This window comes from Crocodylus porosus, unplaced genomic scaffold, assembly GCF_001723895.1.
Source record: "Crocodylus porosus isolate Cpor-Errol unplaced genomic scaffold, CroPor_comp1, whole genome shotgun sequence".
Classification (NCBI taxonomy): Eukaryota; Metazoa; Chordata; order Crocodylia; family Crocodylidae; genus Crocodylus; species Crocodylus porosus.
In genome coordinates, this window is record NW_017728943.1 from 34772557 (window position 1) to 34792173 (window position 19617).

Here is a 19617-nt window from a genome sequence, read left to right on the forward strand (position 1 = left end):
TCTCCCTCAGTAAAAATATCTGATATAAGTAAGTATTCACAGGGTGCATCTACATGAGAGACCTTAATGTTCAGTGGTCTGTTCTACTGTGCATTAGCATTTCATGGCAAAAACCATGCTAATGCGCAGTAGAATTAGTCTACTGCGCATTAAATGTTACAAATAAAAAGTTCACTTTTGTTATTGCACATTAGCACAACTACTGCTTCTTTATCTAGTACTTCATAACAGAGGTACTAAACTTAATGCACAGTAGCAAAGGTGCATTAACTAATCCTTAGATATGTCCACAGTGTGGTTCCTACTTAATCCCTATCCTCTTTTTCATTTTAGTATTGTTTCTTTTCTTCACTTTCAATGAAACTTCACAAATAAAAACAAGCAAATAACATACTTATGAAGGGAACATTTCTCTTCTACTTTTAGTCAAAGTAGTAGACTCAGTGCAATTGGTTTTTAGGACTATCAAAATGGTCATACTAAAAAACACCAGTAGTCCATACCTTTTAGTATCCTGTCTCTGATGCAGGGTAGTACTAGGTGTTTCAGAGTACTGTCATTATAAGTAAAGGTGAAGTAGCTTATAGGGGAAATAGCTTTTTAATTCTTGTGAATTAGTGGCTGGTCTGTTAAACGCAACAGGGTTCATGTGCTCTTTCCTATTTTATTATACCTTCTGATAGCCTCACACATTTAAGAAGCATGTATTGGAGCCAAAAGTCTTGCAAATGACTTAATAATAATTCGTAAACTTTTTTTTGTAAGAACTATAGGTTATAGGTTCTTGTTCTTTGCCAGTTTTTTCTACGCCTTTCTGGTGCTCATAATTTTTAAGCTTTTCCTTGTAAGCATGGGAAACCTAGAAAGCATAAGAAAGCCTAGATCCTTAGGATTTTTTTAATGAAAACTGTTATCCTCATAAAGTTTTAAATCTTTTAAGATGGGCCTTTAAGAAATATACCAAAAATCATGATAAAAACAAATACTCAATGTTGCTGTATACTAAACAAAAGAAATTTCAGATCCAATATTGAATTTTCTCTCTTACATCCTTTTTTAGAAACTTCTTAAGCATTCTGCTTCAGCAGTTTCACCTAGCAGACAGTTCCTCAAGTTAATTATGTATGGTGTAAGATATTTCCTTTTAGTAGCTTAAAAGTGCAACCCAGGTTTTAATGCTTATCCTTCCTGGTCTAATGGGGGATGAGTGGAACACTCCATTTCTAGACTGTTGTATAATGGTCTCATTCTGTTCCAATACAGCCTTCCTCTTTGACTCATCATTTGGGGTATTGTGTGTTTTCATTGACACACACAAGGAATAGTCACTGAAATAGGGAAGGGAGAGCCAGTTCTTGCTCTGGAATATTTTCCTGGGGCCACACCATCTGCAGTAATTTACACTAGTTGAGTATCTGATGCTGGTTCTGCCACCATGAGAACAGGAGTCTCCCACCACATATTGCTGCACAGAAGTTCATTATGACTTGACATTAATACCAGATCCCCAAAGGTACATGTGCACCAAATGCCCATTGATTTAAATGGGAACTCAGTGACTAAACACCTTTATGGATCTGGGCCTTAATGTCTAGTTGTATACTTCAAAAAATTATTTATCTCTTTCATGTTTGTGACTTGATCTGTTCTATTTAAACATAATATTTTCATATATTCCAACCTCAATGACAATTTTAGCTGCTTCTTACAGCTAATCTTTCTTGGCATTATATGCATTTTACTACAAGATATTTATTATAACAAAGTTCATAACGATTGATTCCTTACTAATAAAACAATGAGAACTTCAACTATACAGATGGTGGCCCATAAATCATGTAATATTTATTTGGTAACAATGTCTTTTGGAAGAAAGCTGTTACAAACTGTGTGTCTCATTCAATGCAGAAAACAGGGGCTGACTTTGGAAATGTATTGTTTAAAAGTCTAAAAAAATGAAAGATAAGGTTAGTTCACCCCCATGTAATCCAAAATCGTATAATCCATGACCTACTGATCCTCAGTCAGGGTGCTGCGGCACCCTGGGGTCCCTTAAGGTCCTTTTAAAGGTGCCACATTGCCAAACATTGTTAGCACTGCTAAGTATGCAAGCATGAGTCAAAAGGTAAACCCAGAAATTTCAAATATAATTCATACTGTTAAAAACAGCTTGAACTGCTTTGGTAGTTGTGGCTGCATCCAGATGAGCATGGGCATTTGGTTCACTGGGGACAAGTGGAAGCGGTGCACTTTGCACTGCAGCTACTTGTCCTCAGAGAATGCACGTGCCGTGCATGCTTTGGTGCACGGCAAATAACCCCCGGGGCAGTAGGGGAGACTGGGGCTAGAACTGTGCTGACCCCAGCAGCCTTACCTGGGGTCTGTCCTGGGACCTCCCCGGGCTGCAGCAGTGGTAATCCTGCTGAGCAGAGCCTGGCTGGCCGCTGCAGTGTGGCTCCAGGTGGCTCCACGCCACTTTTCAGTGGCATGCACTTGCCCATGAGTGTGCTGCTCTCCTTTTTCTTTTCATGGGTTTTTTTGACCCCTGGCTATCCAGAAAAAAAACCCAGCAGCTCTACATATGGGCAGCATACCATTTCAATGTGGAGGACACCTGAGTGTGTGGTATGTGGTGCTGCAGATGTGTTTGCAGCACCACATACTATATGGTTGCACTCGTCTGGATGTGCCCTGTAATATCTTTACTACAGAAGAATTGCTTTAGTATTTTCTGTTGTCAAAAACCAAGAGAAAACTAAGAACTGGCATTTTACGAGGGGTGCATTGATTCTAGAAAGGTCAAGACCCACTGCTTGTAACCTTATGTTAGGAGGGCTAAACTATGAAGAACTATGAAAAGGACTTAATTTTTTTGCTAAGAAAAAACAATATAGCAGAAACAAAACTCTCCGATATTAAAAATGTTGTGTTAATATTGTCAAAATTGCTATTCCAGGTTAAGAAGGCTGTGCAGCAAGAAGGCTTTAACAGAAAAAAGCGAGGCTATAGAGATATCAATGAAATCGACATTAACATGAACGATCCTTTATTTACAAAACAGTGGTACCTGGTAAGCAATTCAATTTTAGTTCTTAAGTGATATCTTGGATAATAATAAATAACCAATTTACTTCCATGTTATTCCTTCTTGTTTCATTGTTCTGTGAGCATGTCCTCCAGATTTCTCACTAGAACTTCGAAATTATTCCAAGAGACTCCTAATAAATTCTGGGACTTGACTTTGGCCCAGTGAAATCAAAAGAAGGACTTGATGGGCTATGAAACAAAGTTATAACTTGGTGTCATGTGAGAACTTGTGCAGTGCAGACATGATTACTAAAGCTGCTTATGTACGTACCCATCAAATCTCCATGTTGTGTCTTAAGGAGCTTCCTGTCATATAGAATAGGACAAATATCTCACTATGGAATCATAGTACTGTGTTATGCTGAACTCATCTGAAAAATTCTGCAGGGAGAAGGGATACACTCTTGCAAAAAAAATTCATTTTGGGTTTCAAAAAAGCTACATTTTGGCCCAAACTGTAAAAGTAAAACAAAAAAGTCAATTTTGGCATGTAGCCAAGGTGATTTTGGAGATGCCACAGGGTCTGCATGCATATCCTTTGGCTGAAGTGTTGTCCTTTTGAAATGTTTTACAGCCAGAAACATTTTAAATGGTACATCTGCCACCTTTAATGTTGGTTTAAGAAGATGACTTGTTGGGCTACCCAGCTCTCCTGCAATCATATCCCTCACTCTTACATTCTTTTTGGTATTGTGGCCACATCTACATGAGACACTGATGGTGTAACTGTTACTGCACAGTCATTTAGTACTTGTATGCACATATGTATACACAGTTACTAAATGACTATGGAATAATTGGAGTTACAGTGCAGTAGCATTGCCCGACAGCTTTTAGGTGATGCTAATGCACAGTAGCTCATTACTACTGTGCAGTAGTGTCACATCATGCTTTGTGCCACACAACGCTACTGCACGCTAGTAATGAGCTACTGCGCAGTCAGTATCTCATGTAGATGCAGCCTGTGAGAATGTATTTGAATTTGAATATATCTGAGAATATATTTAAGATAAGCCTGTTTACTCCATCATCGGACCAACAAGGTGATATCTAAGCTCCTTATCTGAGGTCCCTGATCCAACAAAGGAATTAAACATGTTTATTTTTAAGGTTAGGAGTGCTTCATTTGGACTTGTAGATAAGTGCATTTCATTTAGACTTGTAGATAAGTGCATTTTTGGAATGGAACCTAAGCCTAGTCCTGATTTCAGTGAAAATTCTGCCCATGCTTGTAAGATCAGGTCCTAAGTAAGGATTATACTTTATGCTTGTTCTTAATTCTTCCACTGTTGTGAATTCTCCTGCTTCTGAGTTTATTGTTCTATTTTCCATTTTATACTAATGTGAGATATATTTCGCTAGTGTATATACACACTCGGTATAAGTGTAGAAGTTCAGTGACTGTAGAAATTTGACTATGCATAGGATAAATAAGGATTTTCTACTTTCCACTTGATGTATTAGATCAACACTGGTCAAGCAGATGGGACTCCTGGACTTGATCTTAATGTAGCTGAAGCCTGGGAGCTGGGATATACAGGGAAAGGAGTTACTATAGGAATTATGGATGATGGTAAGTGAAGATTCCAAGGTGTATAAAATAATCTGATAACTAAAATAGTTTTCTTCATGTATTCTAATGAATAATAATAATAATAATAATAATAAAGTATGTCAGATTGATGACCATGGCAATAATGTTTACCAGCCTCTTTAAAGTCCTTTCATTCTACAAGGAAAGATGTTTTAAGTGTAGTATTGCACAATAGCCACTGAAGTGCCAATGCCTGTACCTATAAAAGTAACCCCTAATTGTCACACACAGTTTTTTGTAGGAATCAATCCAAAGGCCATTAAACCAATAGGACTTGCTGTCATCAGCTTCAGTGGGAATTGGCTTGGAAGTTTATTGCCTCGCAGAGAATAGATATGAGAGCATTTTTTCTGGTTAATGTATTTTCAAAGTGTACACGGGGCTGAAATAATTTAACACTTCCCTGGTGAATGCCCATAGAGAACTGCATATTATATAAATTAATAGTTTAGGGCTAGGTGTAAGGGATACAGAAGATACAATCCGTGGTTGAAAACACAGCTGTGCTTTGCGCGGATTTGTTAGATTTTCCAAATACAAGAAGTCCATAGAATTCTTTCTTCAGTTTTTTGCTACCTAAATTTTGTAGTATGCTTTCCATAGTGACTGAATAGTGCTAAAAATAATTAAAAAATGAAGCCAGCTGTAATTTTCAGGAATCTATTGAGATCTGTCCTTGTTCTAGTCTGTCACCCTCCTGTTAAAAATTGAAATGAGGTTGCTGGGTAAATAGTTAACCAGGCTGCCTTGTGGTATGTGAATGAGACAGTATGTGAATTGTTTTAAACCTAGTGTCTCATTTTAGTTAGTCCAACATGGCAGAAATTACACCTTCAGTGACTAGGCACAATATTTACTAGGATGACAATGAGGTGATTGAAGTTCAGGCCAAATTAGGCTGGGAGGTGGGGGGGAACTGGTTCATTGGATGAAGCATTTAGAGTGGAGTGTGGCAGGAGAGTTGGCTCTGTACATTGACTAGTGCTCTGTGGGCATGTCTACACAAGACATTCACTGCAGAGCTGCCTATTTAGCTCCACAGTAAAGTGTCCATATTTACATGTGCAGTCCTATTAGGCCACAGTAAGCGAATTCACTTGTAAGTACAAGTACTAGCCTGTGGTATGGTTCCTTAGCACAAAAGCAATATAAGTGTAGATGCTGCTGGGACTGACTGGGGTAAGAACATGCTTCAGGATGGGGGCTGCCTGCTAGCTAGTCCTGCAGTGAAGCACCCTTGTGTCCCAGCCAGCTCCTCTGCAGCATGTTGAGCCAGGTTGGAGCAGCCCTGGGCTGGCAGGGTAACCCCCCTGGCCTCCTGCCAGCTGGGGCTGCTCTGACCTGGCTCAACATGCTGGGGTCCCAGATGCACTTGTAAATCTAATACGCAGGAGGAATAAACTATGGTGTGCTATGCGCCAGAGTTTATTGCTTTGCATTAATGTAATGTGTAGACATGCCCTGTGACTATACCAACATACCCCTTGCAGACATTTTCACCTACTTTACATATGTGAAGCAAATGTTACATAAAGTCAGTTCTGAACTCATAAACAGGAAAAACTGTTCCTGGGCTTATCCAGTTGAAAAACAGAAATGTTCTGTTTGACTTCCATATCCAGTAAAGGCTAATTGAACACAAGTCAAATTCCAGTAGTCAGAATAAACTGTTTGAAAACCAAGAATTGTTCACATTGTCTGGTAAATAATTTCCTAGGTGAATACATAATAGAATATTCTCAAATGCTCAGGGAGCTGTCTACTGTTGAAATATAGATGAATGCTATTGAGCAAATTATTTCTAATGAATTATTTGTTTTGCTCCAGTCGTTATTTCTAGTAACTCTTGAGCTACTCAGTGAATCTCTCTTTGAATTGATTTTGAATCTGCACAGTGCTCCTAGTATTGGAAGACTCTGTATCCAGGTGGCTTCTTATTGGGATTATAAAGCTGGAGGTGCAGAGGTCCCCCTACACACAGCTATCCACAGGAATCACAGGACCCAAAACACTAAATAGAAGAAGTAACACATAAGATCAACAGTGTGTGCAGAGCAACCACATATTTTTCACTCTTGTAGTGTTACGTCCAGGTCACATTAAAAAATATCCATGATCTTTCTTTGATTTGTAGGGGATTGCTGGCTTGTGAACAGATTTAAAAGCAAACAGATGAATTTCATATATCATATTTTGGTATTTTTGCAAGTGTTACACACAAATCTAGTGTTAACCTCAGCAAGTACCATGATATACTCAGGAGGCTGATTGTTCAGTCTTCCGAGAATGCTCTGAGATTTTGTAACCAGTCTGATCTATCATTAAAAACTTCCCAGAATGGACATTCACAGGAATAGACCTGCTTGCCCCAGTAATTTCCTCATTTCTAATATAGGTGATTTTCTGCCTTCTTAATTTGCCTTTGCAGTTTCCATTTGCAATGATATTCTTTTCTTATACCCAACACTGTTGTATAGTACCATTTTACACTATTAGGGTATGTACAGAAGTTGCTTTTAGATCAACCTAACTATAGAATCAAAATAGATATAGTGATGTTTTGGGGAGCCTTTCAGATGAAAGTTATTATGTGGATGTAAAATGTTACTACAGCTTCTGCTTCTCAATATATATGATCCCATTTACAAACTAGGCTCTTAAATTTGGTGGCTCAGTTCTACTTCTGGTTATTCAAATTGCCACTTTGACATATTCTATTAAGACCTCCTGAATTGGTCTGCAGCAGAAATGATACCCTAATTTAAAAGCCTACTTTTGAAAATTGATGTTTTATTCAGACAAGCCTTGAGATCAGCATTATTCCTCACTGTCATTTCCTATAGTAGCAGTTGAAAATTTTTGTGTTTGGTGATCATTATGAAAATTTTTTTGAAACTCTTAACCTTTGGGTTGTATGTTTCATTGTCTTATTACAGGAATTGATTATCTTCATCCTGATCTTGCCTCAAATTATGTAAGTATACACTGACCTTTTCTGGAAAATGTGAAGTCCCTATTGGTTTTGTTTTATTTTTCTTACAAAATAATTATGCAAGATTTGAAATATTAGCATGATTGAGCTACTGATCTTGCAGGTGATAAAGTGGGACCTTGCAAATTGCTGGCCAGGATCTTTTGGTGCAGGGGATGAACTAGTGACAAGACAGAGGAATGGTGGTTGCCTTGCTTTAAAAAGGCTGCAGTTGGCAATATTAGATTTAAAGCAGAAATGAGCAACCTGGGAATTGGCTCTAAATCTTGCTGTTAAAATATAAAGTTCCATCTGTCATGTGGAGAATAGCAGTGCTGCAGGCTGAGGAGACTGGTCTGTTGTTTGCTTACAACAGCTGGACCATGTGTTAGACCTTGCAATTAGGGCTGTGTGAAACAGCACTGTTTTGTTTTGACTTCTGTTTTGCCATTTTGAAGGGACAGTGTTTTGTTTTGCTGTTTCAAAGCACTATTCTGTTTCATTTCGTCAAAACTGCTTCGCTGTTTCAATGCTGTGTCAATGTGTTTTGATGTTTCACTCATAGGCTATAATGGGGAATCATGAAAATGCATATAACTTTATCATTTCTTGCCTGATTCAAATAAAAACAGCAGAAAAGATAGCCCCTGCTGAAGATACAAAGCCTGTAGAGTTTCAAGGAGATAGGTGGAGGGGTTTTTGGGAAACTTCATGTCCAACTGTTCAGAGCAAAACTCATGTCACTAGTAAGTGTGAAGGCACACAGGACTGAAAACTGCAGGTAGCCCCTGCTGAGGCCAAGAAGCCTGTCAAGTTTCAAGGAGACAGATGCAGGGGTTTCTGGGAAACTGGATGTCAAACTGTTCAGAGCAAAACTCATGTCACTTGTAAGTGTGAAGGCATAGAGAAAGTCCATTTCAAACAATGCTTTTTATGCTGTTTTTCTGCCCCTCTTCCCCCACACAAGCACTGGGATTGGAAGGGGCCTCAGGGAAGGATCACAGTCATTGGTCAGCTGCACAGTCAATATCAGAACAGTCCTTCCCCCCTTGTCTCTTTCCCATGCCTTAGTTTCTCTTTAGCCGCAAGGAAGCCTGGCTTCAAAACTCGAAATGTTTCAAAACTTTCAAAACTGTTTCAAAGCCTTTTGTTTTGTTTTGATTTCACTGTTTTGAGCTTGAAATACATCAAAACAGCTTTGAAACAAAGCACCCATCGAAATGTCATGCAGTCCTACTTGCAATGTGCAGACACTGCATGCTTCATTTACAACAGGTGCTTTAATTAAGAGCATACACAGACCTGAACAGTGAGACACTGTACGGTGTCAAATGATCGTTTCTTCAAATGTAGCTTTGATTTGCCTTTGCTTTATTTTCATCTCTATTCCCATTATCCTCTTATTTTTAACTGTTTATTTGCATCTGCTGACACCCTCAGCTGCCACTACCTAGGTTTTATGTTTTCCATGGGAAATGATTCCTGTGGTAACAGGTTATTTATGGTACAGTGGGGTGCAGAGAGCTGAAACTGATGGTGCTTCTGTAGTTTATAAGTAGTAAGTATGATTTCTATAGAAATCAAACTGTTTTGGTTGCAGCTATGGAAGCTGATGACCAACAGTAGGCTACAAGGTGGATTGCTATGGAGCCAGCCATGGGAGGAGACCAGGCAAAGGAAATCATATGTTCAGCTGGAACACAGATTTTAATTTGCATAGTTTTCATAGACATTAGGGGTCCAGCCCCTTGCCCAAAGGGCAGTCAGTCAGCTGGGGTTAAATGATGCCAGCAAGATGGCATCCATTTTTCATCAATCGCTGTTCCCCAGTAGAAAAATGCTGTGTTGGAGAATTACCCAGCATACCCAAAATTACCCAACATATTGTAGCTTTGCTGAGCAACTTCAAGAAGTGCTTGGCATCCTCTTTTTCCATTAGACAAAAACTAGTGCTGTGCTTCTTGTTGGAATTACTTCTATTACAACGAGGTCTTTCTTGCTGCTTTTTGTAACACTATAAGCTGTGGCTTCAAATTTTATGAATTTAAGGATCCTGACAGCAAAAGTGAAACAAACTTGATTTATAAGTGTAATTAAATGCAAAAAAGCAACAAAGAAAACTACAATACGCTGCTCAGATGCACTGGCTTAATAAGACACAGAAAGGAGAATTGTACATTTACTCTTGCAGAGGAGTCTTGTCCTTCCCCCTTTTAAAAGAGTTTCAAAATCCATCACACTTTGTAGAATATTAGGCACACGTAGAAGTTAAAATCTTGTTATCACTGAATCAATAGCAAAGCTTCCACAGGCCGTGACAGAACCAGGATTTCATTCCAAATACAGAAAACTAGGAGATACACATATACAAGTACTTAGAAAATAGGTTAACAAAGAAGATGGTCATTTTCACACTTTATTCATCTACTCAATGACTTGATTACAAGTAATTAAATCCTGTTCTTTAACTACAATATTCACATTTCAGAGGAATGACTTGGTAGGATATTTATTTAAACTGAAATAATTTACACAAAGGCAATCTTTATTTTGGATGGGCAGGCTGTATCTAGAACTAGGTGATTAGTATATGGTTGTTTTTGTTGCTGATTAAACTAGTGGCATAATCATTTCTGGATAAAAGGTTCAAAGAAAAACCTGGCTCTGAAAACGTAAGTTCTGAATTGACTCCACATACATACAGTGTGTTCTGAAGTCAAATAGGAATAATTCTTTTGACATCTGTGGACCTTGAATCAGGTCTGCAATGTATTCTGGACCTAAAGGTTAATGTGTATCAGTGATGCTGTGTTTTCTTTCATATGGGCAGTAGTATTACAGTTCTTTCTCTGATGGATTAACACTGTCAGGCTTAGAAGAAATGTGTTGAAAAGTGATATTTGAATATAGAGAGAAAATATTTAGGAGGTATTTGTAAGAGTAAGGAGTAACATGGAAGCAGTCACATACACCATAATGTGAGGGGGGAAGAAGTGAGAGAGTTAGATAGGATTGGTATGGACCACAAAGAGAATATGAGAAGTTGGGGGCAGATTGGTTAGGGCCTTATTGGTTGACAGATGTGGAGAGAGGTACAAAGCCTTTCAGATGACTGATTTCAATGTGAAGAGCCAAATATAGTCAACAGAAGAGCAACACTGTCCAAGCACAGGCTAAAATAAGATAATTTCAAGCATGATATTTTGCATAGACTGTAGGAGAACAAACTAAGAAATCAGAGAAGGGAAGATGTTGTAGGACAATTCAAGATAAAGGATTTTATCAGAGTGAGATGGGGGGAAAGGATTATAGAGATGCTATGGAAGGGGAACAAGCAGGGTTATGTGCCAAATTTGAGAGCGGACAGAAGAGAGAGATGAGATGAAAAAAGGATAGAGATGATGAGTTTGGGTAACAGAGAAGAGAGGATTTGTCAGCAGTGATGGAGAAGAGAACAAGAAGTCTGATAGGAAAGACAAAAATGAAAAAAGGCACAGTCCTTGTCTGATAAAACTGCACTCTAATAAGTTGAAGGAAGCTTAGCCCAGTTTAAAACAAGAATCTAAGAATATGAAGGGTAAATGGAAATAAACCATTTTGTTTCAGAGGTATTGCTCTGCTTCCAATAGCAATATAATCAAATCAGGTGGCATCTATATTGCTAATCCATGGATCTAAAATTTACTTTAATTGCAATCTGTACTACACAGCACAGTAATATTCCAGTTCACACTAATAATTGTATTTAAGGCAAGTAACATAAAAGTAAATGTAAATGCTATCATCTGGAGCAAAACATGCTTTATCTGAAAATTCGGTTTATTTTTTCACTGAGTGGGTGGAAACAATAAGCACATATCAAAGAAGATTATTTGATTTAAGATGAGTTTAAAAGAAAGATTGTGAACACATTGGAGGATGGGGGCATAATTCAGAAGGATCTTGACAGATTGGAAAGCTGGGTTGGAGCTAACAAGATGAAATTCAGTACTGACAAATGCAAGGTGCTACATGTGAGGAAGAATGATACAAATAAAAAATGTGTGACATATGGCTAGATGGCCACACTGTGGAGAAGGACCTGGGAGTCTTGGTAGATCACAGATGCAATACAAGTTTGCAGTGTGATGCAGTTGCACAAAAGGCAAATGTGCTTTTGGGGATGCGTCAATAAAAGCATTAAGTGTAAGACATGGGAGATAATAGTACCTCTCTACCCAACACTGGTTAAGCCTCATCTGAAGTACAGCATGCAGTTTTGGGCTCCACATTTCAAAAAAGGCATGAAGTTAGAACGGGTCCAGAGGCAAGTGACAAAAATGATACAGGGCTTGGAAGGCAAATTATAGGAGGAGAGGTTGAAGAATGTTCAGTTGGGGAAAAAGCATTTAAGAGGGGATATGACAGCAATCTTCAAATATTTGACAGGCTTCCATAAAGAAGAGAGAAGCACCTTTATTCTCTTGCAGCAGAGAGTAGAACATGGACTAATGGCTTGAAGTTGCCACAAAGTAGGTTTAGATTGAATATCAGGAAAAACTCTGTCATTGTCAAAATGGGGGGGGAGGAGTTGGGGGCGGGGAAGGCAGTAGAATAGGCTGCCTTGGATAGTTGTGGACTCTTTGTTGGAAGTGTTGGACCTCCTCGAGAAGAGGTTGAACAGGCATTGGTCAGGATGATCTAGGCATAGCTGTGCCTATGTTCTAGTATGGCTTTTTCTGATTGCTTCTAGGCTTTGCTGTTTGTTGCAGGGGGCCAGGGGGGAATTCATTTTCCATGCAGCCCTTCCCTTCCCCCCTTGCCCCGCCACGCTGCTACATGTGTTCTTAAAGTTTCTTCAGATGTATTGGGTGTTGGCTGCTGCCAAGGCTGGGGGATTTTGACTGGAGTGTGCCCATGCTCCTGGTGGGATTTAAACCCTCTGGTCAGGGTCAGCCCAATCCCCATATTTAGGGGCTGGAAGGAATTTTATCCCATGGTCATATTGGTATGGACTGTGGGTATGTTGACTTCCTCCATAGCAGGAGGCATGGCAATCTTCTTGGGATCTGTTGAGTGTACATTAACAACGTTTCCATCAGCAGGACTTTGGCTGCTGTGGTCCCATGCTTTACCTGTGACAGGTTAGAGTGTTGTGTCTTGTGTTGGGTCAGTGTTGCCTATATAGTTTTGCTGATAGGTTAGACAATAGATTTGTAGCAGATAGTTTGGTTAGGGAAGATCCTGCCTCAGACAGGGGGTTGGTCTGGATGACCTCTCAAGGTCCCTTCAACTCTACTTCTCTAAGATTCTATGAATTTAAGACCACATATACATCTAAAAAACAGGATTAAATCACTCTGGCAGGATCAGATCACTCACTCTATTGGGCCTACACAGCACCAATAGTCACTTGTTTGTTAATCTTGTGAGTTCTTACAAGCTAGCTCACAGAGTTTCATGTGACAGTATATCATTTGCACAGTAAGGTAGCTCTTGGTCATGGTGAGATGTATATCCCTGGGAGAAATACAGAACATTTTAGCCTGCCATATAAAATCAAGGAAGGTTATTCTTAAGGGGAAAGATCTTTTTGGAGAGAAAGGTTTTGCATCATTTCCTAAGTATGGTCAGGCCCTGGCATTCTCTGATCTCTTAAGGATGTAAAAAAATCCTTTGGTAATTGCCCACCCCCAATACATGTCCACACAAAACAGTGTTGAGCAAGAAGGAAAAGTGATGTCACCCAAGTGAGTTGCTAAACTAACTCATAAGACAGGGTTCAAAAAAAGAACCCTGCTCATACCCTAAATGATGGGGCTACCCCTTACCTTGTAAACATTGGCTTTGTATCATTTCCCTTAATATCAGTGGAGTCATGCCAGTTTATACCAGCTGAGTATGTGTTTATAAATGAGGAAGAGGGGGTAATTAGTCAAAGGCTGCATAGTGTGCTTCAGTGATTGTGATGGAGACAGTGGGAATATGTTTTTCACAATTAAGCATTCACATGATAACTCCCCCAGAAGCAACAAATCATTTAATCATATTTTGACATTATTTCTACTTTGTTGGCACTGTCAGAGAAATGCTTTCACTCCCTACTCCGTATGATTTTTGTTAAGGTTATGCTAGACCTGCACTTTTGGGCCAAGGCCTAGAGCAAGGTAGGGTTGAATGCAAGCCCTAGTGACATAAGGGACCTTGGATAACAGGTTGGCAAAGGGAAGAAGGAAAAAGTCATCAAAGAAGGAACAGACTGGTGCAATGAAATTCAGAATTGTATGCTTATGACAGTAAAAATGCTACTGGTATGGATATCGTAATTAGACAGCCACACAATATAACAAATGTATCTCTACTACTTGTATGGCTTTCAGGTCATTAATATTTCACTTGGAGCATGAATATTGTATGTGAAATTTTGGTTTGAATCATCATTATTTCTATTCTCCATAGTATCTTTTTTTACCTTTAACTAAACCCTTACTGTTTATCTTGACATTAAAAGGAATAGTTACAGGTGTGTCCCCAGTGATACTTTCTGCTTTCATCATTTCATAAAAGTGATTGCACCATTTTTAAGTGAGAATGGAAGAAATTATTTCAACTGTCTCAAGGCTAAATGTAGGTATAAACCATATTCCCTGTGGGCGAAAAACTGCAGACAACAACCTGCTGTGGAAATTCTCTCCTACGAAAGAAGCAAGTTTGTGCTTCTGTTGCTTAACTTCAAATGCTGTTTGCCAGTAATAGCACTCTGCAGAAACAAAATTCACAATAAATATTTCTTCACATTGATTTCTTCATATCTGCATTCCTCAATCATTTCTTAGCTGGAATCTCCATGTCATTTTTATGCTTTCCATTTCAGGTTAGCTTCATGCGTAGGATCAGGTCGCGCCGAGTTCAGTTTTTAAAGGCAAAGATACACTAGATTGCTGTAGTAGGGTCATGGTATTGCTACAGTTATGATGTTCCAGGGAATATATGTACAATATAAAGAGGTTAACAATGAGAGCAGAAAGATTGTAATGAACTATAAAATCATTGGTATTTAGTCATTAATTTTTAATGAACAAAAATTCATAGCTATACTGAACACAGACCTCTGCTGACCCTTTGTACTTTGCAGGTAATAATGGCATTAGTCTTTTGCATAACTAGGTTTGTCTATTTCAACTGCCTTAGACTTGGTTTATCTTTTGGATATGGGGACACACGTATTTGGAGCTTTTTCCGAAGGGAACCTTTCAAAAGGCAGCGTTTGTTACACTCTCGTTGTTATGTGTATTTGTACTTTGAGTACCGAAATACTCAAAACAACCTTCATTGACTTTCAATACATGGATGACTGTGCCATCCTTGCTCACACTGAAGAAAACCCTCAGTCTGCACTGGATTTCTTCAGAGAAGCCCACCAAACCTTTGTCCCCTCTCTGAACTTCTAGAAGACTGAAGTGCTCTATCAGTCCATGAATATGACCCCCCTCACCAGGTTACTATCAAGAGAACGACCCTGGGGATTGTAAAGCACTTCCCCTACCACACTAGCTACCTCTCTTAGAGAGTGAACACTGATGAAGAGATCTTACACAGGATCCATTGTGCATGTGCTTCCTTTGGGAAATTGCTTTAGCATGTATGTATTCATCACGATCTTCAGAAAGACAACAAGATCCAGGTCTACAGTGTTACCCCCCACTCCCCTCTACAGATGTGAAATGTGGGTGACCTACCATTGTCATCCCTAGAGCTGGGAGAGGCATCTCCCACTGTGTCCTCAGAAAGTCCTTTACATCAAATGGAGAGAACACCACACAAACACCAGGATCCTTGCTAAAGCATTAAGTTGGTGATCTTCAAGCACCAACTTCTCTGAACCAGACGTTGTGTTCAGATGTCCAACACTTGACTCCCAAAACAAGTGCTCTATTCCCAGCTTAGTAGTGGTCTGAGGTTTTGTGGTGGTCAGAGGAAATGCTACAAGGACATGTTGAGGGCATACCTTAAAAAATGGATGCTGGCATCAAGAGCTGCAAGAGAAATGAGGAACAATAGAAATGTAGCAAAAGCACTTAATCTAAGCACTGGATATGCTTAAGTTTGATTTGGGTCAAATTGACCTGAAGTTCAATTTCTTTTTCAAATTTCTCAAAATAAAAATCAAACTTGTCATATTTTATTTTCCCTGGGGGAGACTTTAATTTTGTGGGAATTGCATTGGGCTTAGGATCAAAGGAAACTCAGGATCATTTGCTCCTGCATCCTTAAAATGGTCTCATTAAAATATAGACAACTTATTTTCCCTTCAAATCCCCACCCCACCAGTTTTCTGAGTTTGTTAAATTCTGCTTTTCTGAAATCCATTGTCCTTATTTGTCTGCACTCTTTCCTTCTGCCCCTTAGGATCCTGAACTCTTTCATTTTTCATTGTCACCAAGTTACTTTCCACCTTCACATTCTCAATCAATTCTTTCCTGTTTGTGAGCCATAAGTCAAGATGAACTCACCGCCTAGTTGGCCCCTACCATCTACACAAAAAAGTTATCCCCAACACACTTCAGGAATTTGCTGGACTGCTTTGCCTTCTTGAAATATTTCCAGGAGAATGGTCTTGACCAGCTCCAGTCTAGATAAAGGCAGAGGTACATAAAGCCAAGGGTAAGAGAGAGACAGAGAATTCAGGGGGTATGAGGAAAAGGAATATGAGAGCAGAGAGATGGGTAAGGGTTAAGTGGTACAGGACCTTAAAAGCACTGAAACTTGCTGTGTGAGGGGGAAAAACAGCCACAGTCAGAGCAGAGACTAAGGGCATTACTTTTTCAGCTGCATTTTTACTAACTAAAAAGAAAGAGAAGCAGGAATCCATGATTTGACACATGAGCCACAGTTCAGAATAGAAATGATCAGGGTGTGGACAACTGTTTTGACTTGTGGGACTGAGAAGGATTCTGAATGAGGCAGTATGTCACATCCTTTTCTTTCAAATACGTAATGCTTTTAAATAGCTATTGTAGAAAATGATTAAACAACAAGTTAACGAATATACTGAGTCTCTGTATGTTACTTAAGTACCTTCCCTGGGGAAAAGGCTGCTTCTCCTTCAGGAACAAGCATTTATGAGAGAAGAATTGCAAAACTGTGCTTTCCTTTAAGGCTGATCAACTGCAACAGCTTCCTGTATTAGTTTCTCAAAGCCTTTCCATATGCACAAAGATTAATTTTCTGTTCATGCACTGAACAGCTGGCCTTTCCTGTACAGCTGGGTATAATGGGTATAGTTACTTGCTTTCCAAAAGTCAGGGAGCTATGACAAAGCTGGAATTTTCCATCCTGCAAAATGAACGCAGAGACACTCTTTGATATAGGATCAGTGTTTTCTTCCAATCCTTGGAAACCCTGTAGAGGCTGAGCCATCAGGAAATTATTATTTTTTCCCCCATAATGAGAACCTTTAATTAAGTAGTGATAATTAAAATACGAAGCCTAATGTTCTCTCTGGTTTGCTTTCAGTTCAGACTATACATCCAGAGCCAGTGATTTTCAGGGGAAACTTCTCCAAGACAGATGATCTGTGAGAAAGAGAAATGAGGTATATAATACAACATATAGGAGATGGTTGTTAAAAGAAGAGAACAGCAGCTGCAGGCTTTGTATTCATAATTTTCAGTAAATTGCTTGAGGAAAAGCCTGCGTGAGAGAATGGGGGATGGGAGGTTTGGTTGACAAGAGGACAGAAAGAAGGAGATAAATTCATTCTTACCTCACAATGGTTATGGTTCTAGTACACCTGCATTGAGCCAGTTCCTCAGCAGCATGTAATACACCTGGGACAATGGACAACTAAACTAGTTCAGGCTCTGACCCACTTACCAATTCATAGCAGCAAAAATGTGATGAGAATCTGGTCTGGTTCTGGTTTGGTAGAAGGTAATTAGACTCAAAACAGAAAAAAAAATCAGATCACTAGTTAAAAAAAAAAAGATATGATTAGAGAATGCAAATGTGAAGCTGACTGCTAGCCCAGGTGTCTGAGAGACCTGTTTTGTCTAGAACTGTGTGAACCTGAATGCACATTAAAAAAAGCCAAATCACATGGCAGGAAAAAAAGCTGGGGTGACTGGTTATGGCCATATTTATCCCTTCTCTTCTTTCCCCCAAATTTACCACCTTATACTAATTTTACTTACACCTGTGTGCAAAAAACCCACAACACAACTGAAGTCAGTATAGGTGAGCATGGTTTCTTTCTCTCTCAGCACTAACTTGAACTTTGTTTTTTTAACATGATCCTTCCATACTATTTTTTTGTGATATAGACCCATAGGAAATATCTTGACAGCTTTAATTTTATTACATTTAGGAACACTCCCCCTGACTGGGTATTTGACTGTGTTAAGAATGAGGCAGGGTTCTAAGGATGTAGTCCTGTGTCGAAGTTTTCAGTGATCCAACATTTCTCATTTGAATGTGCAGGGCATGTCAATTTCTGCGTTTTTCTTGCTCTAGTAGGCCATGGCCCCAAACACAAGGCAGTCAAGTAAGTGTCTCTCTCAACCTTTAGTTCTTTACTACCAGCTCACATAATACAAAGTCCCTCACTGGGAGGCAAGCATGACTATAGTGTTGGAGTAATTATAAGCAGTGAAGCAGGGAATATTCTACCACTGCTCTGATTTGCAATTTCCATTGCTTGCTATTGGAATAAACTTGCCACTGAGTATATTTTTAACTCATGAAAGATGTAAAGAATATCATATTTACTTGAATCCATCGTGAGGTTTCCCCCCCCTCCCCCAGTTAGCATGGGGAAAGAAAGGCTCAGCATAGATCTGATTACTGGCCCAGAGCAGGTGGCGGCTTAGCTCTGGCTTCAACCCTGGGTGAGGAGCAGGTTGGGGTATGGTCCCTTGCCCTCTGTTGCTGCTTTCCCTGCCACAGCAGTGTTGGGGGTGGGGGTAGAGAGGAGTGGGAACAGGACAGATGAATTTAATATGACCTTCCACTAATTAGATATTTTACATGGAAAATATAACACATTTATGAATCTCCATGTATAAAATCTGATAACTGGGAAGGGAGGTTGTCTTAAATCTGAAGTTATCTTGGATTTGAGTAAGGATGGCATTATGAGCAATAAATTATATACAATAATATATTAAATGAGACTGGGCAACAGGAGAAAAGAGATCTTGAATAACACTTTTTTTGTTTCTTTCTCCATGATAAACCCTTTAGTATGTCTAAACCTACCTTTTCTGTAGCCAACCATGGACATAACTCTGCTGATATACCAATATAAATCAAGACTGAGTATATTTAAGACACTGTGCCAGATACTAGCATAGCTTCCCTGAAGTGACTAAAACTGAGGATTTGGTGCAATGAAAGTGTAAGCTTAGGTGTAATCACTATCAAGCTATATAATTATCCAACACCACAAGCCAATCATTCAGTAGTTTAAATAAAAACTCCTTTGAATTATCCACCATAAAGCTAAACACAGCCTGATTTTGTCCATACAGTAAACCAAAAGCCTTCCGGTGCACTATTTTTAGGTAAAAGAACAAGTCTTTTTGTGTTAAGGTAATAGAATGTCATTTGTTTGTCCCCGTAGGAAGGTAATACTATAGCTGGCATATAGCAGTCTGAGCAATATTTAGATACTTTTCTTTCTGCTTAATTTTATTATGGAATCACTCCATGTTGTCAAATGGGCTGCCTTCTCCTGTGCCCTCCAGCATGGTTGCAGGGCCATTTGGATTCTGTTGGATCCTCAATATTTCTGGTGTTTGATGAGAATCCCACAATTATTTTATGGTGAGAAAATCCTACTCCTGAGTAAGCAATCAGTTGGAAACCCCATGAAACCCTTGCACAATTCCCAGCTCATTGAAGCATTTTCCACATCGGATCATGAGTACAGTCAAAGACAGTTTACAAAAGAACCACCTAAGGGTTGAATCCTGCACCATCTGAGTGA

The 19617-nt window shown here is 39.2% G+C and overlaps 1 protein-coding gene across 1 annotated transcript in view; it reads left to right on the top strand.

Annotated features, from left to right (window-relative positions):
- PCSK2 (proprotein convertase subtilisin/kexin type 2) overlaps nt 1-19617 on the top strand; it is a 183348-nt gene that overhangs the window by 85063 nt on the left and 78668 nt on the right. Inside the window, exons 3-5 of the mRNA XM_019549143.1 lie at nt 2957-3070; nt 4552-4660; nt 7618-7655. Coding sequence (XP_019404688.1) covers nt 2957-3070; nt 4552-4660; nt 7618-7655 — 261 coding nt within the window. The remainder of the gene's footprint in view (nt 1-2956; nt 3071-4551; nt 4661-7617; nt 7656-19617) is intronic.